Raw genomic sequence first — 17759 nt, 5'->3', positions numbered from 1 at the left:
CGATAACACCAAGTTAACAACCACCGAGGAACACGTACGATAATCATTCATCACGATGCGGATACCAACACTCTAAAGAAACTTGTTTCATTACAATACATAGCCCGAGTCCTCGATGCCCTGAACTCCTTTTCCTTGTTGTCATCGTACAAATGCTGGTCACGTGCCTTCTCTAGTCCTCATTGGCCAGGCAACTCGCAACACCCGCCTTCATCTAACTGGATAGATACTCTCAGACATCCTTGCGTCAATGAAAAAAACCCGTCTAATTATCCCATTACTTCTTTCCCTTGCTCTTGGTTCCTGTAGCCTTGGCCTTGGCCCGGCCTCGCTTCGGCTTCTCCTCGTCATCGTCGTCGGCAGCCGCCTTGGTCGCCTTCTTGGTGGCCTTCTTAGCTTTAGGCTGTTTGATGTACTTGTCCTTCTTGAAATCAATCTCGTCATCATCCTCGTCAACCTCTGGTGTTTCAGCAATATCTGCGTCATCGTCCTCGACAGCCTCCTCCAGGTCAGGAACCTCCTTGGGCTGAGCCTTGGGCGCCACAACGTTGCTGGCCTTCATGAAAGGAACAGGATGGGACATTGCGTTGTAACTAAAGAGTCCATGTTAGTCGTGCGCTGATTAGTAGGTTATATATGTTTACGTACGTTCGAGTGAAAGCGGCCTTGGTCTTGGTCTCAATCTTGACTCGCTCCTCATCCATTGGACCCACGCCCAGCTCCTGAATCGCGTCAAAGTCTTCTCGAGTCAAGAAGTAGCTGTCCATGAGGTCGATAACTTCTCCAACAGCATCGTTGCCTTCATGCTGCAGTCGGTTGACAAGCTGATCCCAGAGAACGGGCAGGTATTGCTGGCGAATCTCATGGTGATCGCCCGAAGACCTGAGCCGCATGTGAGAGTGGATTTCGCGGATGTATCTGCCCAGCTTTCCAGACTTGCTATTGTTGCCAAGCCAAGATGTGAAGTTGGAGCCCATCAGCTGACCCGCAATAAAGCTCGCTGGTCGGACTGTGCTGAAGACAGCATGTGTCGGCATCAGACTCCAATGTTGCTGAGAGCCATGAATCATGCGGTCGACTAGATCTCCATCGCTGATGCTCTCCGCGGCGTTGTCAAAAAGCTCTAGAGCCTTGAGGTTGTACTCTCGTTGGTTGTATCCCTTTCCGTTGAGAGCCATGGGCTTTGTTCGAAGATAGTTCTCCTGAATCATGAGGAAGCTGAATTCGTGATCGTTGAAGTACAGCTCAATCTTGTCGTTGAGGGTTGACTTGCTCGCGGGCGCGAAGAGCCCACCGGCGAGCATCTTCTGGCAGATATCCCATGGCTTGAGGATGACATGCTTCTCCCAAGCCTTTGACATGGCCTTGCTCTGGTCGAAATCCATGCTGGTCTGATCCAGCTTCGCTGTCGAAATCATGTTGATGATCTGTCGGATGTCTTTGTTGCTGCCCTCAATAAGGGCATCCACCACAGCAGGGGGCAGCTTCAGGCCTTCTCGGTGGCAGATGGTCATGATGCGGGATCGGACTTGATCCACGGTCGGGCGGTTGAATCGAATATCAAAGGCCACATGATCAAAGGGCTTCATCTTGGGCAGCTTTCGCTCGTTGCAGATGAGAATCAAAGGAATCTCTGTCTTTCTGCAAAACTTGGCCAAAGCGCCAACACCACCACGATCACCCGCAGACATACCATCCACCTCGTCCATGATGAGAACAATCTTCTTCTTGGTAGTGTCAACATCCTTGCCATCGCCAGCAAAGTAGCCAAGAAGTGACGTATTGTTCATGACATCACTGACTCCGGACTCGACGAGCTTCTTGCTGCGGGTGTCACTGGCGTTGCTCTCGAGGACATCGTATCCTTCGAGTTTGGCCGCCAGGTGCGCAGCTGTCGTCTTTCCGATTCCAGGGGGTCCAGAAATGATAATAGCACGCTCACCTCCCATACCATCAGCGCCTCGTCGCTGGAAGTTGTACTTTTTAGACTTTGGCCAGTTCCTGAGCCAGTTCTGGATCTTCTCGACCTGGGCCTTGTTGCCACAGATGTGACTGAGTTGTGTTGGCGCGTACTTGGATGTCAGCAGCTGCACAGGAGGAGCGGCTGCTGGCGCCTTTCCGGCTGCCGGTCCTCCAGCTGCTGCTGCTTTCTTTGCAGCCTTGGCTGCTTCGGCCTTCCGAGCTTTTTCCTCCGCCTCCATCTCTGCGACTTGCTTCTTCACCTTTTCCTCCTCGGCCTTCTTCTTTTCTTGGGCCTTCTGCGCTCCCTTGCCACTTCCTCCGTATGCAGGGAGCTTGCGGATCAGGTCAAACAAGCCATTCTCATCAATCGTCTTGATGCCGTGGGACTTGATCTTTGCCAGTTTGCTGGGTCCGGCATCATCGCCAAGAACCACAAAGCTTGTCTTGCTGCTGGGCTGACCGACTACCTTGCCGCCATACCTCTTGACCAGCGCCTGACCTTCGTCACGACCGATGGTCTGCAAAACACCGGTGAAAACAAAGCTCAGACCAGAGAGACACTCATCTTCGCCCTCGGGAAGCTCAACCCCTCCTTGCGTCGGTGGAGCAGCCGCATTGCCACCTCCGAATGCGTTCTTTCGCCAGTCAAACTTGGCATTAGGGTCCTTGGGTGGTGGTGTAGGGGCTCGGACAGTAGCGACGCTGTTGAGAATATCTTGAATCTCGGTGTCCTCAGGTTCATCCTTCTTCTTGGTTGTCCGAGGTGCTCGAGGCTTGGCAGGAGCTGCCTTCTTGCGTGGAATCTCATCCTCAGACTCATCAGAGCCGTCGACTGGAGACTTCCTCTTCTTGCTTGCAGGTGCAGCCTTGGTCACCTTCACGTCGTTATCCTTGGCTGCAGGTGGACGTCCCCGTGTAGCTACCCGCTTGGGCTTGGGGAGCTCCTCCTCCTCCGATTCGTCCTCCTCATAATCATCGTTCTTCCGCTTGCTGCGGCCCTTGGCATCGGCAGCAAAGATATCATCATCTTCTTCATCGCCATCATCCATGTAAGCGTCGGCATCATCATCAGCCGCATGGTGAGAGTAGGAGGTCGTTGTCTTTCGTTTAGCGGGAACTGTGCCATTTTTGGCAGGTGCTGCAGGCTTCGCGGTTGCAGGTTTGCCTCGAGGGCTCGCACGTATCGGGACGTCAGACTTGGCTGCAGGTTTTTTGGGAGTCGCTGAACTCGAAGGTTTGCTGCTCTTTGTGGATGCAAAGTAATCGTCGGCGGAGATAGCTACACCCTTTGGCTCATCCCTGAATTGGGTTAGAATAGAGGGAATTGGGGTTTTCAGGAGGAACAACGCACTTTGTCTTCTTCTTGGGTGCTGGCTTGGCTGGTTTCTTCTCTCTAATTCGGTGTCAGCAAACGTAGTGCAAGATGACAGAAATACATACTCAACGACTTCATCTTCTTCATCCTCGCTATCCTCAACAACTCGACGGCCCTCTATTTTTCGTCAGCATTATGGGAAAAGATAGAGAACATCGGAACTTACTAGTGCGCTTGGTCTTGGCCGGTTCCTCTGCCTTTTTGGCTGCAGGCTTTGGGGGTGCACCACCCTTCGGCGCAAAGAAGGACCGGATGTCAGAAGGCATTTTTGGCGATGATTATTTTGCCTCAATTCTGACGGTATGGGGGAACGGCCCTCACTTATACCATGCGCGAGTGTTGCCTGGGGAAGTGGTTGTCCAACAATCTCAGGCAATCGAGGAGCAGCCTAGAAGTTCGAGTCTGGTGACGTGCACGTCCGCTCCTACCAAACGCGAAGCTGACGCGAGATCCGTGACTGCAGGCTAAAGTGGCCCTGCCATATGGGCCTTGATTTTCAGGCCACAACTCCACCCCATCTTCGGCCGGGGAAGATTTTCTGGAGCTCGATCATGCGAGGCAGCTTCAAGCCGACAAGCCCGATCGCCGCCATGAAGCCCGCCAACACATCGGCATTGCTCAATGCCTTTCAGGGACTGAGTATATGCGCTTCCTCGCCCCTGCGACAACTCCGCGCCCCTCTCCAGCAGTCCTCGAAGACTCTTGATGCGACCCGACGGCTCCAAAATGTCCGCGCCTTTTCGACGACTTCCTCGATGTTGGGCAGCTGGCTCGAGCCCAATCTGAACCGAAAGAAGAAGATGGCCAAGGGACGCCCCCGTGTGGCCACTGGAGGCTCGACAAAGGGAACGACTGTGATCTGGGGCGACTACGGTCTGCGAATGACGGACCACCACCGCAGAATCAGCGCAAAGCAATTGAAGATGGCCGAGGATACCATCAAGGTGCGACTTCGAGGACAGAAATACCGACTGTACAAGCGAAAGAACTGCAACGTTGGTGTCTACGTCAGCGGTAACGATGTGAGAATGGCTTTCCCAATGTTCGACGGGACATGAGCTCATGGCTTTGCAGATGCGTATGGGTAAGGGTAAGGGTTCATTCGACCACTGGGCGACCCGAATGGCTGTGAGCCAGATTCTGTTCGAGATTCGAGGACGACTTCACGAGCAAGTCGTGAGGGATGCATTCCGTTTGGCCGGCAACAAGCTGCCAGGTAGAGTTCCAAGGGCTTCAGATTTACACCAATTGGATTCAACTAACGAGCTATAGGCCAATGGGAGTTTGTGAAGAAGGGCGAGGCCCCTATGGTTGGAATTACCAAGCTTGATGGCATAACTCTGGAGGAGCTGAAAAGGCCGAGACGGGAAATTGCCCCTGCTGAGCTGCTCAAGGCTTCTTCCCCAACGACTGAGACTCAGGTTGGAAGCACACCTGCAGCTTCTGGCTCCTCTTAGAGGAGAATTGACGAGACATAGACACTGTACAATAACGAAGTGTAAGGATGTTGATGTAAACCTGTATGAGTACAATATTCAAGACCTGGTAACCCTGATTAAACGTAGAATTGGTTCTTATACCAGCATACCCTATATGAATTTCACCACTTTTATCTCTACAATACTCTGTCAGGGTTGGTAGATGAATATTGCATAGGTTTCCATCCATTCCATCATGGTTTCCAGGTTCAGGGCCTCATAGCGCGGTTGCCTGCTGAACGGCTCCAGCCATGTAAGTCAGACGCACGGACCACTTGTGATTCCAGAGACCATCCACTTTACGCGACGACGCGTCTTCCCGCAACCCAAAAAAGCTGTCTTTCCACGATCCTCAACACATCACCAAGCAGCTTCTACAATGGCTCTCATCGTCGACAAACACCGACCGCGGTCTCTGGACTCCCTCACATATCACCATGAGCTATCGGGTCGACTGCAATCTCTCGTGAGGAGCATACATAGAGTGAAGGGGATGACCACCACTAACCTCAAGTATCACAGGCCCAGAGCGGCGACTTTCCTCACCTCCTCGTCTACGGTCCCTCAGGCGCAGGAAAGAAGACTCGGATAGTAGCCACACTGAAGGAGCTTTACGGCCCAGGTGTGGAGAAGATCAAGATCGATGCCCGAGTATTCCAGACGACGAGCAATCGAAAGCTCGAGTTCAATATTGTCGCCTCCATCTACCACCTCGAGATCACGCCCTCCGACGTCGGTAACTACGACAGAGTAGTCGTTCAAGACTTGTTGAAGGAGGTGGCGCAAACACAACAGGTTGACCAGTCAGCGAAGCAGCGGTTCAAGGTCGTGGTCATCAACGAAGCAGACCACCTCACTCGAGACGCGCAGGCGGCTCTGCGACGAACAATGGAAAAGTACTCGCCAAACCTGCGGCTGATTCTCTTGGCGAACTCAACAGCCAACATCATCGCGCCTATCCGCTCGAGAACCCTTCTAGTCAGGGTGGCAGCGCCGACCCACGAGGAAATCTGTGACGTGCTAGCCGTGTCGGCCAAGAAGGAGGGCTGGCCCGTCGTCAAGGGCCTGCACCAGCGAATAGCGGAGGAGAGCGGACGGAACCTGCGGCGAGCCCTCCTCATGTACGAGGCTGTACATGCCCAAAAGTAGGTTACCCCAACGGAGCTTTCGGCCGAGGCGTACGAGCAGGGACTAACCCGAGGTACAGTGAGAAGGTTACAGACAGCACGCCCATCCCGCCGGCAGACTGGGAGGCCCTCATCGGACAGATTGCGAAGGAAATTTTGGAGGAGCACACACCAGCCAGGATCCTGCAGGTGCGGTCAAAGCTGTATGATCTTTTGACACACTGCATTCCCCCCACCACCATCCTCAAGACCCTGGCCTTCAAACTGATTGCTCTTATCGACGACGGTTTGAAGGGCGAGGTGATTCAGTGGGCAGCTTTCTACGAGCATCGGATCAAGACGGGAACCAAGGTCATCTTTCATCTGGAGGCGTTTGTGGCAAAGTTCATGAGAGTCGTGGAGATGTATCTGATGAGCATGGACATGTAAACATGGCAGAATGTGTGGTTGGCGTTCAGGGAGGTCTACGTAGCACAACCCCCGTGCCACGGGAGTTAACGGAAAACTACATCTAATTGTCCCCATATCGTTCACTGACACCTCAAGCCCATGCCCGTTTCTCGCGTGGCCTCCTCTTTGGGCCCCGCCTTGACATATGATAAAGAGCAAAAATCTTCAAAGCCAAGAGCTGAAAATGGAGAACCAGAGTTGACGAGGGGTCACCATTGAGGGGGCCAGCCTGTCAACCAATACTTGTCTCAACCTGGTCCGTCATGGAGCCCCGGAACTGAGGGGTTGACGAGGAGCGGGGAATGGGGAAATGGGGAAACGGAACCTTGTTTAGTTGCAAGAGCTTGCCCTGACTAGGACGCATGGAGAGACGGAAGTCTTGAGATTGGCCCTGGGAGGTTGGGTTCGTCCGGTCGTCTGGGAGGCATCGCATCTGTTGCTTACTGGCCGCCTCTCTACCAGGATGAACCGGGCGGTCGTTGAGTGTTCACATCCTACAGGACGCCCAGTCTCAGGCTTGTGTATCCAAGCCGGGGTTAACCTCCATCAAGGGCAACGGCGAATTCTTCTACACCCCGATGCCGAGGAGTTGCGAGAGGGAGCGTCAACTGCCCGAAGCGGAAACAAAATCAACACGTCGGTTGATTTCGGTGCTAGAATCAGAACGACCAATGATGCCCCAGCCTGGAGAGCTCGAGGGAGCCCGTGGAGGGGCAATCTGAGGGGAAGGGTGTGGACGAGTCGACAAGGTGTGTGGGTTCGAGATGACGCAGAGAGGTGAGGAATAGCCGCGGATCTCGAGAGCTTCGGCTGGGTGAGAGGAGCAAATCAAAGCTGACCAAGACTATGTGAATGGATGGGCGAGAGGGCATCCATCACATGCGGAAGAGAGAAGCAAGGACGGTACCGACATTTCAAATGGACAAGTTCCGTTCGTTGCATCACTGATGAACATCTCGGTCGAGTCCCGAAGGTACGGCCAGACGGCAGCAACCATGTTCAAACGCCGTCACAGATGTGGCTTGAACCGGCAACAAACGCCACAGCCATGATGCAGCTCCTGTGGCTTCGGTTCAAGAGCTGAGCTTTGGCCCGGCCGTTGGGGCAGGGATGGGCATGGAACAAGGGTCGACGGTCGACGGGCGGGTTGGGGATGGGCGCTCGGGCGGCGTGTGGAAGTGCCGATTCGGGATTAGCCACCCCGAGGGGAGAGCCCAGCCCGAGCTAGCGGCGAGACGGATACGTCAACAGCAGAGAGAGTCTCTCACATTCGCTCTAATCTCGGTATTGGTGGGTGTTGAAGGGGGTGTGAAGCTTTGAACAAGAGAGTTGCCGTTTACTTGAAACGGACGGGAGTCTCGGGACTTGAGCGACACGGCACGATGAGCGGCTGAAAGACAAGTACTCCATGGTTGGTGGCTATATCTGGAAGACGACGAAGAAGATTCTCAGTACCGAAAGGTGCCGCAGCAAGAGGAAATGGTTGAGCAGCAACAGGCCTGAAGGATGGTGTTGAGATTGCGATCCTAATCTCGACCAGCACAAGCAATTCTCCCCGAAACAGTAACTGAGCGCCTCAGACACGGGCTGAGATGGATGTACCAGGTACCTAGCAATCTGCAGCGCCCTGGCGCAGCGCCGTCTAGAAAACGGAGTGAACTTTGTTGAGGAGCGTGGGAGGTGAAAATCGGAGGAGAATTAAGACCCTGACGGTCTAGCCTCTGGGATGTTGCCGTGGAGGGGGATGCCGGGCTGGCCAATCAGGAGCCGCGCAGACTAACCCCGAAGATTTCGAATGCGGGGGGGAGTTATGAGGGGCAGCTGCTGCACCTGCCAGCCTGCGCCATTGCACGGGCGGCGGGCATGCATCCCGTTTACCGGAAGTGGTTATAAGGCAGATGAGACGGCGGCAGGAACGAATACGCGCCTAAAACCTCAAGCGTCGAGCTGTGATGACAGACTCTTGCCATACTGGGGATATCTTCAATGATGCCTCAAAGGCGCAGACAACTCATCCAGCGACTTCGGACGCGGCGCTTAGACAAGTCAGTCTCTCTTCATGAGGGGCCGTTGCCGGCGTGCTCTCCTCCTGCATCGAGGAGACGCCTCGCATCCCTGAGACTCCACCGTCCGTCCCATGGATGTTAGAGCCGCGCCCTCCGCATACGGCCCAAGATGCTGGCCTCCAGCTCCAAAAAGGCTCCACTGATTACCACGGTCAATCACATAACACGTTTTTCTGGGTGGGAGATCCGGTGCCCGTTTCGGGCAAGGGACACCGCAGCTCCAGCTCGAGCCTCTTCCGCGTCCGGAGCCGTAACGGCTCCGTCATGACATCCTTTCCCCGGACCGTGTGTCTCTCGATCTGTCTCGCCTCCTCCCCTTGGCTGGGGACCGATGTTTCTCCAGCCTTGGCCCTTTCAAGTGGCAATACCGAATTCCTTCGGGTAGCCAATGTGCAGCATCAAAGCCCTGTCCTGGCTTGCAATATCTGTCGTGGCCAGCAGGCATTCTCAATGGGGCCGGGAATGGAGCCAGGGACGAACCTGTAGTACCCAGTACTAAAAGTACCGCATGCAGGCCTGCCCATGGTGTAGCTGCACCATCAGCCACCGTGGGAGGTCTGCCGCACATAGCTCGGCATGGGGGCTCAAGGGTAGGGGATTTCAGGAGGGAGAAGGCAGAAAAAAAGGTCCATCATCCTGGAGGGGTACCGGGGGGTTAAGAAGACGGCCAAGATGGCTTCACAGCTTATCATCACCACAGTCTCGACAAAACCAGTGTCTAAAGTTTCTTCTTGATGAGCTAGGGCGCAAGGACCTCGGCTCCGCCAGGAACACAAGCTCCAGTTTAAGGGACCACAGAGAGCTACGGTGTATCCAGTCGTGGATAATCCACCGTCAGCATCCCAAATCGCAAGACGGTGGTGGGTGGGTTTTGAAGCTGGCGCCCCCGGTGTTCGGGACCCCACCACACCCAGGAAAAGTCGCGATGGAAATAGAGGCAGACGCGACCGAGACTGATTGATGATTGCAGCTTGATTTGAAAGAGATTACAACATTAGATTAGTATAGATAGCCCGTACAAGATCCCTCAGGATATCCGCCACTTAAACGGAGGATGACGGCACGAAAGCAATGCTGCCATGGGGTTGTTCAGGTCCGTAAGCATCGATAGACGGTACGGAACCGGAAGAAGAATCAAAGGCAACCACCTCCAGCAGGCATATACAGAGCAGGAATAGCCAGAACAGCCATCCGTCCATATCACACCTCGGGCGTAGGGCAACGGGCTACCTCCGTTGCGCCCTGGATAGACATGGTGGGATGGCAGGGAGATACCGACCGTAGACGCCATGATGGCGGCGCATGGCAAAAGCTCGACCTGGAATAGGGCCAGGACTGCCGGCTATGGCTGGCAGCGCACGGGCAGCCTTGCGACAACATTGGACGTCAAGTCACCCCTGCTATGTTCTGGGGTTACCCAGCATTTGGATGCTGGCCATAAGCTGGAGTGAGTACCGGACCCGAGCGTCTGTGTGTGGGAGCGGCGAATGGCTGTCTTGCCCGATGACGATGCATGGGGGCCAACCGTCAAGAGCCTGGCTAGGCAATGAATGACTCTAGTAGTCTGGCTGGCCGACGGGAGTTGGGTGCTGGGCTGGCTGTGGTTCTTCGGGACATGGCTCGGGGGAAAGGATCACGGCGGTGCTGCTACGGCTCTGGGCTGGCAATGGCCCCCCCGGTTCGCCGGCCGCCGCTCGCCGGTTGGTGCAGGTACCAGTGACAAGTTACCGGCCGGCCTGCCAATGGCGATGTACCCAAATTACCATAAAGAATCAATGGTCCCCCAGCTCCCCCGCAGACCGGACCTTCTCATCAAACCTCTCGCTCCATCTCAACTCAACTATTTCTCCCTCATCCTCCCCTCCATCTTTGATCAACTTGGACTCTTCTCTTCATCCATCTCCCTCTTCTCCCGACCCCAACTGCGCATCCTCGGCCTCTCCCCCGAAGAGCAACACCGAAAGCTGTCAGTTCTGACAAGCTCCACGGTCACGCTACCCCGCATCGACGTCGCATCCGCATACGCATCTGCCCGCGTCCCTCAACGAAAAAAAAAATTCTTTTACAAACGTTCCCCAACCGTCACAATGGCAACCATCGAGAACCCCCAAGTCCCCGTTGAGCCGGCTGTGGCTCCCGAGGTCCTGCCTAAGGAGACCGTCCCTGCTGCCGCTCCCGCTCCTGCAGCCAGCCAACCTGTCCCCGAGAAGACTCAAGAGGCTCCTGCCCAGGAGACCAAGGCCCCCGTGGTCGCTGAGGCCCACCTTGTCGACACCTACCGTAAGCTCGCGTGCCCGGCCGGGTTCGGCGCCAATTGGACTTGTTGCTAACGACTCACATAGACCCCCCACAGCGGATGTTTGCCAGTATGCATTACCAATTACCCCTTTTTCTTTTCCGTCGAGACGAGATTACCGCGGCACCCATTGGCCCTTGCTCGTCACGCCTGTTGTTGTTTTCTTTTCTTCTTTCGTCTTATTGCGCTCCGTAGACTCGGCCTTGCTAACCCCGTTACCCGACAGAGCACCCCCACAGGCCCCACCTTGCCAGTAAGTTAATCCCGGAATCCGCACCGGAGCCTCAACAGTCTCTGACCCACTCTCTAGACCTCGAGGAGTACAAGCGACTTTACAAGGAGTCCATTACCCAGCCCAACAAGTTCTGGGCTGAGCGCGCCCGTGAGCTCATCTCGTGGGACCGCGACTTCCAGACCACCCGCAGCGGCAGCCTCCAGCACGCCGACGTCTCGTGGTTCAACGAGGGTCGCCTCAACGCCTCTTACAACTGTGTCGACCGCCACGCCTTTGCTGATCCTGACCGTGTTGCCATCATCTACGAGGCCGACGACCCTAGCGAAGGCCGCAATGTCACCTACGGCGAGCTTCTCCGCGAGGTTTCCCGCACCGCCTGGGTCCTCAAGCAGATGGGCGTCCGCAAGGGCGACACTGTTGCCATCTACCTGCCCATGATTCCCGAGGCCATTGTCGCCCTCATGGCCTGTGTCCGTATCGGTGCTGTCCACTCCGTCATCTTTGCCGGTTTCTCTGCCGACTCTCTCCGCGACCGTGTTGTCGATGCCGGCTGCAAGGTTGTCATCACCACCGACGAGGGCAAGCGAGGTGGCAAGTTGATCGGCACCAAGAAGATTGTCGACGATGCTCTTAAGCAGTGCCCCGATGTCGAGCACGTCCTCGTCTACAAGCGCACCGGTTCCGAGATCCCCTGGACCGCCGGCCGTGACTTCTGGTGGCACGAGGAGGTTGAGAAGTGGCCCAACTACTTCCCTCCTGAGTCCATGGCTTCTGAGGACCCTCTCTTCCTCCTCTACACCTCTGGTTCCACTGGCAAGCCTAAGGGTGTTTTGCACACTACTGCCGGTTACCTACTTGGCGCTGCCATGACCGGCAAGTACGTCTTCGATATTCACGAGGGCGATCGATACTTCTGCGGTGGTGATGTCGGTTGGATCACTGGCCACACCTATGTCGTCTATGCCCCTCTGATGCTCGGTGTCTCTACCGTCGTCTTTGAGGGTACTCCCGCCTTCCCCAACTTCTCCCGATACTGGGATATCATTGAGCGCCACAACGTCACCCAGTTCTACGTCGCCCCTACTGCCCTGCGACTGCTCAAGCGTGCCGGTGACGAGCACGTCCGAGGCAAGTTCGCTCACCTCCGAGTTCTGGGCTCTGTCGGTGAGCCCATTGCTGCTGAGATCTGGAAGTGGTACTTTGAGATTATCGGAAAGGAGGAGTGTCACATTGTCGACACCTACTGGCAGACCGAGTCCGGTTCTCACACCCTCACCCCTCTTGCCGGTATCACTCCTACCAAGCCCGGCAGTTGCTCTCTTCCCTTCTTCGGCATCGAGCCCGCCCTCATCGACCCCGTGTCTGGTGAGGAAATCCACGGCAACGATGTTGAGGGTGTCCTGGCCTTCAAGCAGCCCTGGCCCAGCATGGCTCGCACCGTCTGGGGAGCCCACAAGCGATACAAGGAGACCTACCTTGATGTCTACAAGGGCTACTACTTCACCGGTGATGGTGCTGCCCGTGACCACGAGGGCTTCTACTGGATCCGAGGACGTGTCGATGATGTCGTCAACGTCAGCGGTCACCGTCTATCGACTGCCGAGATTGAGGCTGCCCTCCTCGAGCACCACGCCGTTGCTGACGCCGCCGTCGTTGGTATTGCCGACGAGCTCACCGGCCAGGCTGTCAACGCCTTCGTTGATCTCAAGGAGAACGTTGATTCGACTGACGCTCTCCGCAAGGAGCTCATCATCCAGGTGCGAAAGAGCATCGGACCCTTCGCCGCCCCCAAGGCGGTGTACATTGTCCCCGACATGCCCAAGACACGAAGTGGCAAGATTATGCGCCGTGTGTTGAGAAAGATTGTCGCAGGCGAGGAGGATCAGCTTGGTGATATCACTACTGTAAGTTGCCCTCACTATCCAAGAGTTGAGGCACATTGACTAACATGATACGCAGCTGTCTGATCCCTCTGTCGTAGAGAAGATTATCAAGAGCGTGCATGAGGCCAAGCGCAAGTAAGCCCTCGTTGAATGATGAGATGAGTAAAGAGAAGGGATGAGATGGTGCATTTATCTAGTGGAGTTTATATACCATGGATACAAGGCAAACGGGATCTGGATGAGAGAGGTCGAGAAGCGACCCGGAATTAAATGGACGTCCCGTGCGGTGTTTTGGGGTTGATGCTGGGATACAATACAGCCACGACACTACCTGAAAGAGGATTTTCTCGATGGCTTGGGAACCGTTTTTATGAAGCTATTTTATGAGCATTGCGGTTTTGTTTTGTACACACAAGATTATTTCAGGAAGACAAAAAGAAAGGTCTAGAAATGAGCCATATGAATCATGACTGAGGTGATGAGTTTATTTCATGCAGATGCTGATCATGATCATTAGACTGAGATGAACAAAGAACGATCCAAAGAAAGCATTGGCTGGGACAATTGCCATGGGCGCCTTTAACATTTTCTCACATCATGGCAAGGGACGCGTGTACTGTCATCGGAGATCGAGTGGGATAGTGGGATACCAACTCGAGTTCGGAATTACTGCGTGATATGCTTGTTTTTCTCGCTGTCAAGGACGGGACATTCTTCAAGGGTTCAGAACCGAAAAAAGCATCAATTGACCGAAAAATCAAGGCTGAGGGGATCATGTTCCACCAAGATGCGCCCAGAGCTGAATGGACTCGTCATGGTTGCGGTCAAAGAATGGATCTCGAGTCAACGAGTGGAGGTAGGGGACGTCTTGGCTAACAAGATGATGGGTGCAGCCAAGAATGGGCACACCGACCGCCGAACATGCAATCTACCTGATTGAGGCTGTGTGCCGAGGGAGGAGATTTTCGTCTGTCAGCTTACGGAGCGGCCAGTCGTGTAAGAAGAGAGAAGCAGGGATGAGAGAGATAAACCGTCGTAGCGGTAAAGATGAGATATCGTTGACATTTGGATCCGTCGAGTTGAGGAGCACAAAAAGGTTGATGTGGGTGAATAGGCGCCGAGTAATATTAATAGCAGCTGGGCGCATGTAGGTAGGGTCTCCGTCTTCGTAACCGGCGTGGGCGGTTTCCGAGGCGCTGCTGAAACTGGACCTGAGCTGAACCTGAACGGATTGGCGAGGGGATGCTACTGGGTGATAAAGATAAACGTCCAGCTCATGCGGGTTCGTCAAATGCAAGAAACCTCGAGTCTGCGAGGCGAGTTGTCTGCATCCCCCATCTCCAACTCCATCGCCGTTGTCAAGCTGATCTGAGAGGCCGGGCCTCAAAAATAGAGAACCCAAGAAGCGGCCTGCGGGCTGCTGCCATGTTTGGGGGCAAGCCGCGCGCGCATGGGAATACGAGGGTTGAAACAAGCCTGTGAGTGTTAGTGCTCAGCGCTGCACGCACGACGCACGGGGAGGTCGAGGCTCTCGGATACGTCGGCGCACGGAGGGAGGAGGGTCCGGCTTGTCATTGGAGGCCGCCTGCGAACTATGAGGGTGAACATGAACAACAAAGGGTTCAGACAAAGATACAGGCAAGGGAGGGAGATGCAATGCAACTCGGAATGAAGGGGATGTTGATATTTACCAAGCTGCTGGAGAAAAGAAGCCATTCACGGTCAACATTCATGATCCTGACGGGTTCTGGTAAACCCGCCAAGGGGTCATGCTCTGCGCTACTATGCGTGCAGAGGAGGTCAGAGGAGGGCACCGCGCGGCCTCTGTGCCTCTATTCGCTGGGGGCGGGGCTTGGTTGTCCCCCCAGCATCCACATCCCAAGCCCTTGGAAGTTCTTGGCATAGGTTGGATTCCATATTCTCTGGGGGTCATTCATGGCCATCACCGGGCTACGGCAGTCTTGACTGTGCTGTACCTTCTAGGGATAAGCCTTGGCCCTCCGCCACACTCTGATTTTCCCTCTGATCTCCCGTCATCCTATCCTATCCCAACGCCTGCTGATCAATCTCGGTCAAATCAATAATCTTGTTTATTTTTCTTCCCCCCTCTTCTTTATTGAGGCTTCTTCCTTCGATTTCTTAAGAGTCCCCTTTGTATCAGCCTCGTCTGGCAACTTCCGACCTTCAACAACAACGTCACATCTCCACTCCTCCTTCGTTTGTGTCGTTGCAACCCGTCCGACTTATTATTAGCGTCCCCCAGCTTCGGCCTGTCCGTCTCACCGCGGCGAACGAAACGTCTCGACCATCCGTCTCACATTTATTGCTCCGACATCTGGCTTTCCCACATTACTCTACCGGACCATATTGCCTCTGGATGGCTTGTATGCTGTAGGACTGCTTTCTACTCGGCGCGCTGCCTCTCCCCACACAGGACCTCTCACGGTCCGACGAATAAAGAAAAAACATGGTATCAATAAGGTCACTTGCGACCGCCGTTGCCGGCGTCGCCCTCTTGATAGAGTCCTCGCTAGGTATGTCAACTCTCTCCGCGATGCCCTCTGCGGGCGTGCTGATGTCTTTGGCCTGCCAGCGTACTCGGTAAAGCGAAATGCCGTCAGCCAGGTGACCTTTGTCGCCGACGCCCTCATCAAGACGCCTTCCCACCGCGTCCACTCCGACTCCAAATTCGACCTTCACTTCTCACTTCACAACGGACAGCAAAAGATCCGGCTCAAGCTCGAACCGAACCACGACATCCTGCACGATGACTTCTCCGTTACATATCTGGACGCCGACGGCAAGGTCGAATCCGTCGAGCCCGTCAAGCGCAGCGACCACAGGGTGTTCAAGGGCGATACCTTTGTAGAGCGTGCAGGGAGAGAGGGATGGACTCAGGCTGGTTGGGCACGGATAACCATCTACCGCGACGGCGAGAAGCCCCTGTTCGAGGGCACTCTTGGACTCGACGGAACACACCACCATATTCAATTTGGCAGCCATTATGAAAAGGTTCGACATGAAGGCGACCCTGCGTTGCCCCATTCGCAGAACAACGACGAGACCATGGTTGTCTGGCGAGATTCTGATATTATGTCCTATGACCCCAACGAGTTGAAGCGCGACGCGGCTTCGCATGCGCTCTGCGACTCGGACTCACTGGGCTTCAACGGCGACTTTCACGACCTGCAGGACTATAACACATTTGCCTCTACCCCTGCCAAGCATCTATTTGGCCGACAATCCATTGACGGAGGCTCGACGGGCAACGATGGCACTGGTGTGAACCTCATGGCCACCATCGGTTCTGTTGACGGTTGTCCCACTACCCGCAAAGTCGCTCTCTTGGGAATTGCTACCGACTGCGGCTACACGGCTGAATTCGATAACCAGACGGCGCTGAGGGAGAACGTTATCAATATGGTTAACACAGCCTCACGACTATATGAGAGCACATTCAGCATCTCACTCGGTCTCCGTAACCTCACCATCAGCAACAAGGGGTGCCCCTCTGCCCCCTCTGAGGCAGCTCCCTGGAATCAGAAGTGCTCGGATAGTGTCAACTTGGCCGCCCGACTCAACCTCTTCTCGGCATGGCGTGGTCAGTATCAGGATGGCAACGCCTATTGGACTCTGCTCAGCACCTGTCCCACTGAATCCGCCGTCGGTCTCGCGTGGTTGGGTCAGCTGTGCCGCTCTGGAGCGTCGGACAACTCGGGTGGTAGCGGTTCAGGGAATGAGACGGTGGCTGGTGCCAACGTCGTGGTGAGAACATCATCGGAATGGCAGGTGTTTGCTCACGAGACGGGACACACGTTTGGCGCCGTTCACGACTGTACTTCGAGTGCATGTCCGGTCAAGTCGGACGTGCAATCATGCTGCCCGCTGAGCAAGAGCACGTGCGATGCCAATGAACAGTACATCATGAACCCCTCGAGCAAGGATAGCATCAAGGAGTTTTCGCCCTGCACCATCGGCAACATCTGCTCGGGCTTCAAGCGCAACGTCAAGACGGAGTGTTTGACTGACAACAAGGGCATCAAGACCATCACGGGCAGCCAGTGTGGTAACGGTATCGTCGAGGAGGGTGAGGACTGCGACTGCGGCGGAGACGCCAGCTGCAAAGACAACCCTTGCTGCGATGGATCCAAGTGCAAGTTCAAGGGTGAGGCCGAATGTGACTACACCAACGAAGATTGTTGCACCAAGCAGTGCAAGTTTTCATCTTCAGGAACTGTCTGCCGTGCCAGCACGGGACCCTGTGACCCTGAGGAGAAGTGTACGGGCAAGGATGCCAACTGTCCCAAGGACGAGCACAAGGACGACGGTACTGACTGCGGCGACGGACTCAAGTGCGCGTCTGGACAGTGCACGTCCCGAGACCAGCAGTGCAGGACCATGTGGCAGAACAGCACGGATGAAGGCGAGCAGATGAAGGCTTGCACATCGAGCTGTCTCTTGTCGTGCCAGTATCCGGGAGAGTCTGTCTGCACGCAGAGGAATCAAAACTTCCTCGACGGCACCCCTTGCGCGGGCGGTGGCAAGTGTGACAATGGAGACTGCAAGGGCAGCTCGACATGGAAGGAGATTGTGGGCTGGTTCGAGGACAACAAGAACATCACGATCCCCGTGGGCTGCGTGATTGCCGGACTCCTCGCCATCGCCATCCTCAGCTGCTGCTACAGCTGCATCCGACGAAGAATCAGCCGACGCAAGGCTCCCAAGCCCACAGAGATGCACGCCTGGCCTGCGTACGCTCGGGGCGCCAACCCGCACACACAACCAAGTTACAACTACGCGCCTTTGGACAACCAGCAAAACTGGGGGAATAACCAGCAACAAAACTGGGGAAGGACGCGCAGCATGAGATACGCATAGACTGGGGAC

The 17759-nt window shown here is 55.2% G+C and overlaps 5 protein-coding genes across 5 annotated transcripts; 4 read left to right on the top strand and 1 right to left on the bottom strand.

Annotated features, from left to right (window-relative positions):
• Window positions 1–277: 277 nt before the first annotated feature.
• LRP88_08561 (replication factor RFC1 C terminal domain-containing protein) lies at window positions 278–3603 on the bottom strand (the record flags this gene model as incomplete). The annotated part of the gene is made up of 5 exons (XM_083245064.1): window positions 278–593; window positions 649–3261; window positions 3314–3355; window positions 3403–3454; window positions 3504–3603. 5 exons carry the CDS (start codon window positions 3601–3603, stop codon window positions 278–280), a joined length of 3123 nt encoding a protein of 1040 aa, XP_083099558.1.
• Window positions 3604–3927: 324 nt separating this feature from the next.
• On the top strand, window positions 3928–4794 carry LRP88_08560 (mitochondrial 54S ribosomal protein uL16m; the record flags this gene model as incomplete). The annotated part of the gene is made up of 3 exons (XM_083245063.1): window positions 3928–4359; window positions 4412–4553; window positions 4610–4794. The coding sequence occupies 3 exons, from the start codon at window positions 3928–3930 to the stop codon at window positions 4792–4794; spliced, it is 759 nt and encodes a 252-aa protein (XP_083099557.1).
• Window positions 4795–5194: 400 nt separating this feature from the next.
• LRP88_08559 (replication factor C subunit 5) lies at window positions 5195–6371 on the top strand (the record flags this gene model as incomplete). The annotated part of the gene is made up of 3 exons (XM_083245062.1): window positions 5195–5281; window positions 5338–5960; window positions 6023–6371. 3 exons carry the CDS (start codon window positions 5195–5197, stop codon window positions 6369–6371), a joined length of 1059 nt encoding a protein of 352 aa, XP_083099556.1.
• Window positions 6372–10545: 4174 nt separating this feature from the next.
• LRP88_08558 (uncharacterized protein) lies at window positions 10546–13011 on the top strand (the record flags this gene model as incomplete). Its single annotated transcript, XM_083245061.1, has 5 exons — window positions 10546–10738; window positions 10801–10824; window positions 10981–11007; window positions 11065–12893; window positions 12949–13011. The coding sequence occupies 5 exons, from the start codon at window positions 10546–10548 to the stop codon at window positions 13009–13011; spliced, it is 2136 nt and encodes a 711-aa protein (XP_083099555.1).
• Window positions 13012–15339: 2328 nt separating this feature from the next.
• LRP88_08557 (Metallo-peptidase family M12-domain-containing protein) lies at window positions 15340–17750 on the top strand (the record flags this gene model as incomplete). The annotated part of the gene is made up of 2 exons (XM_083245060.1): window positions 15340–15406; window positions 15466–17750. 2 exons carry the CDS (start codon window positions 15340–15342, stop codon window positions 17748–17750), a joined length of 2352 nt encoding a protein of 783 aa, XP_083099554.1.
• Between the last annotated feature and the right edge of the window lie 9 nt (window positions 17751–17759).

Source organism: Fusarium phalaenopsidis, assembly GCF_050370095.1.
Source record: "Fusarium phalaenopsidis strain FUZ10S chromosome Unknown contig_32302, whole genome shotgun sequence".
Classification (NCBI taxonomy): domain Eukaryota; kingdom Fungi; phylum Ascomycota; class Sordariomycetes; order Hypocreales; family Nectriaceae; genus Fusarium; species Fusarium phalaenopsidis.
Note: the sequence above shows the minus strand (reverse complement) of the source record. Positions and strands in the feature narration are given on the sequence as shown.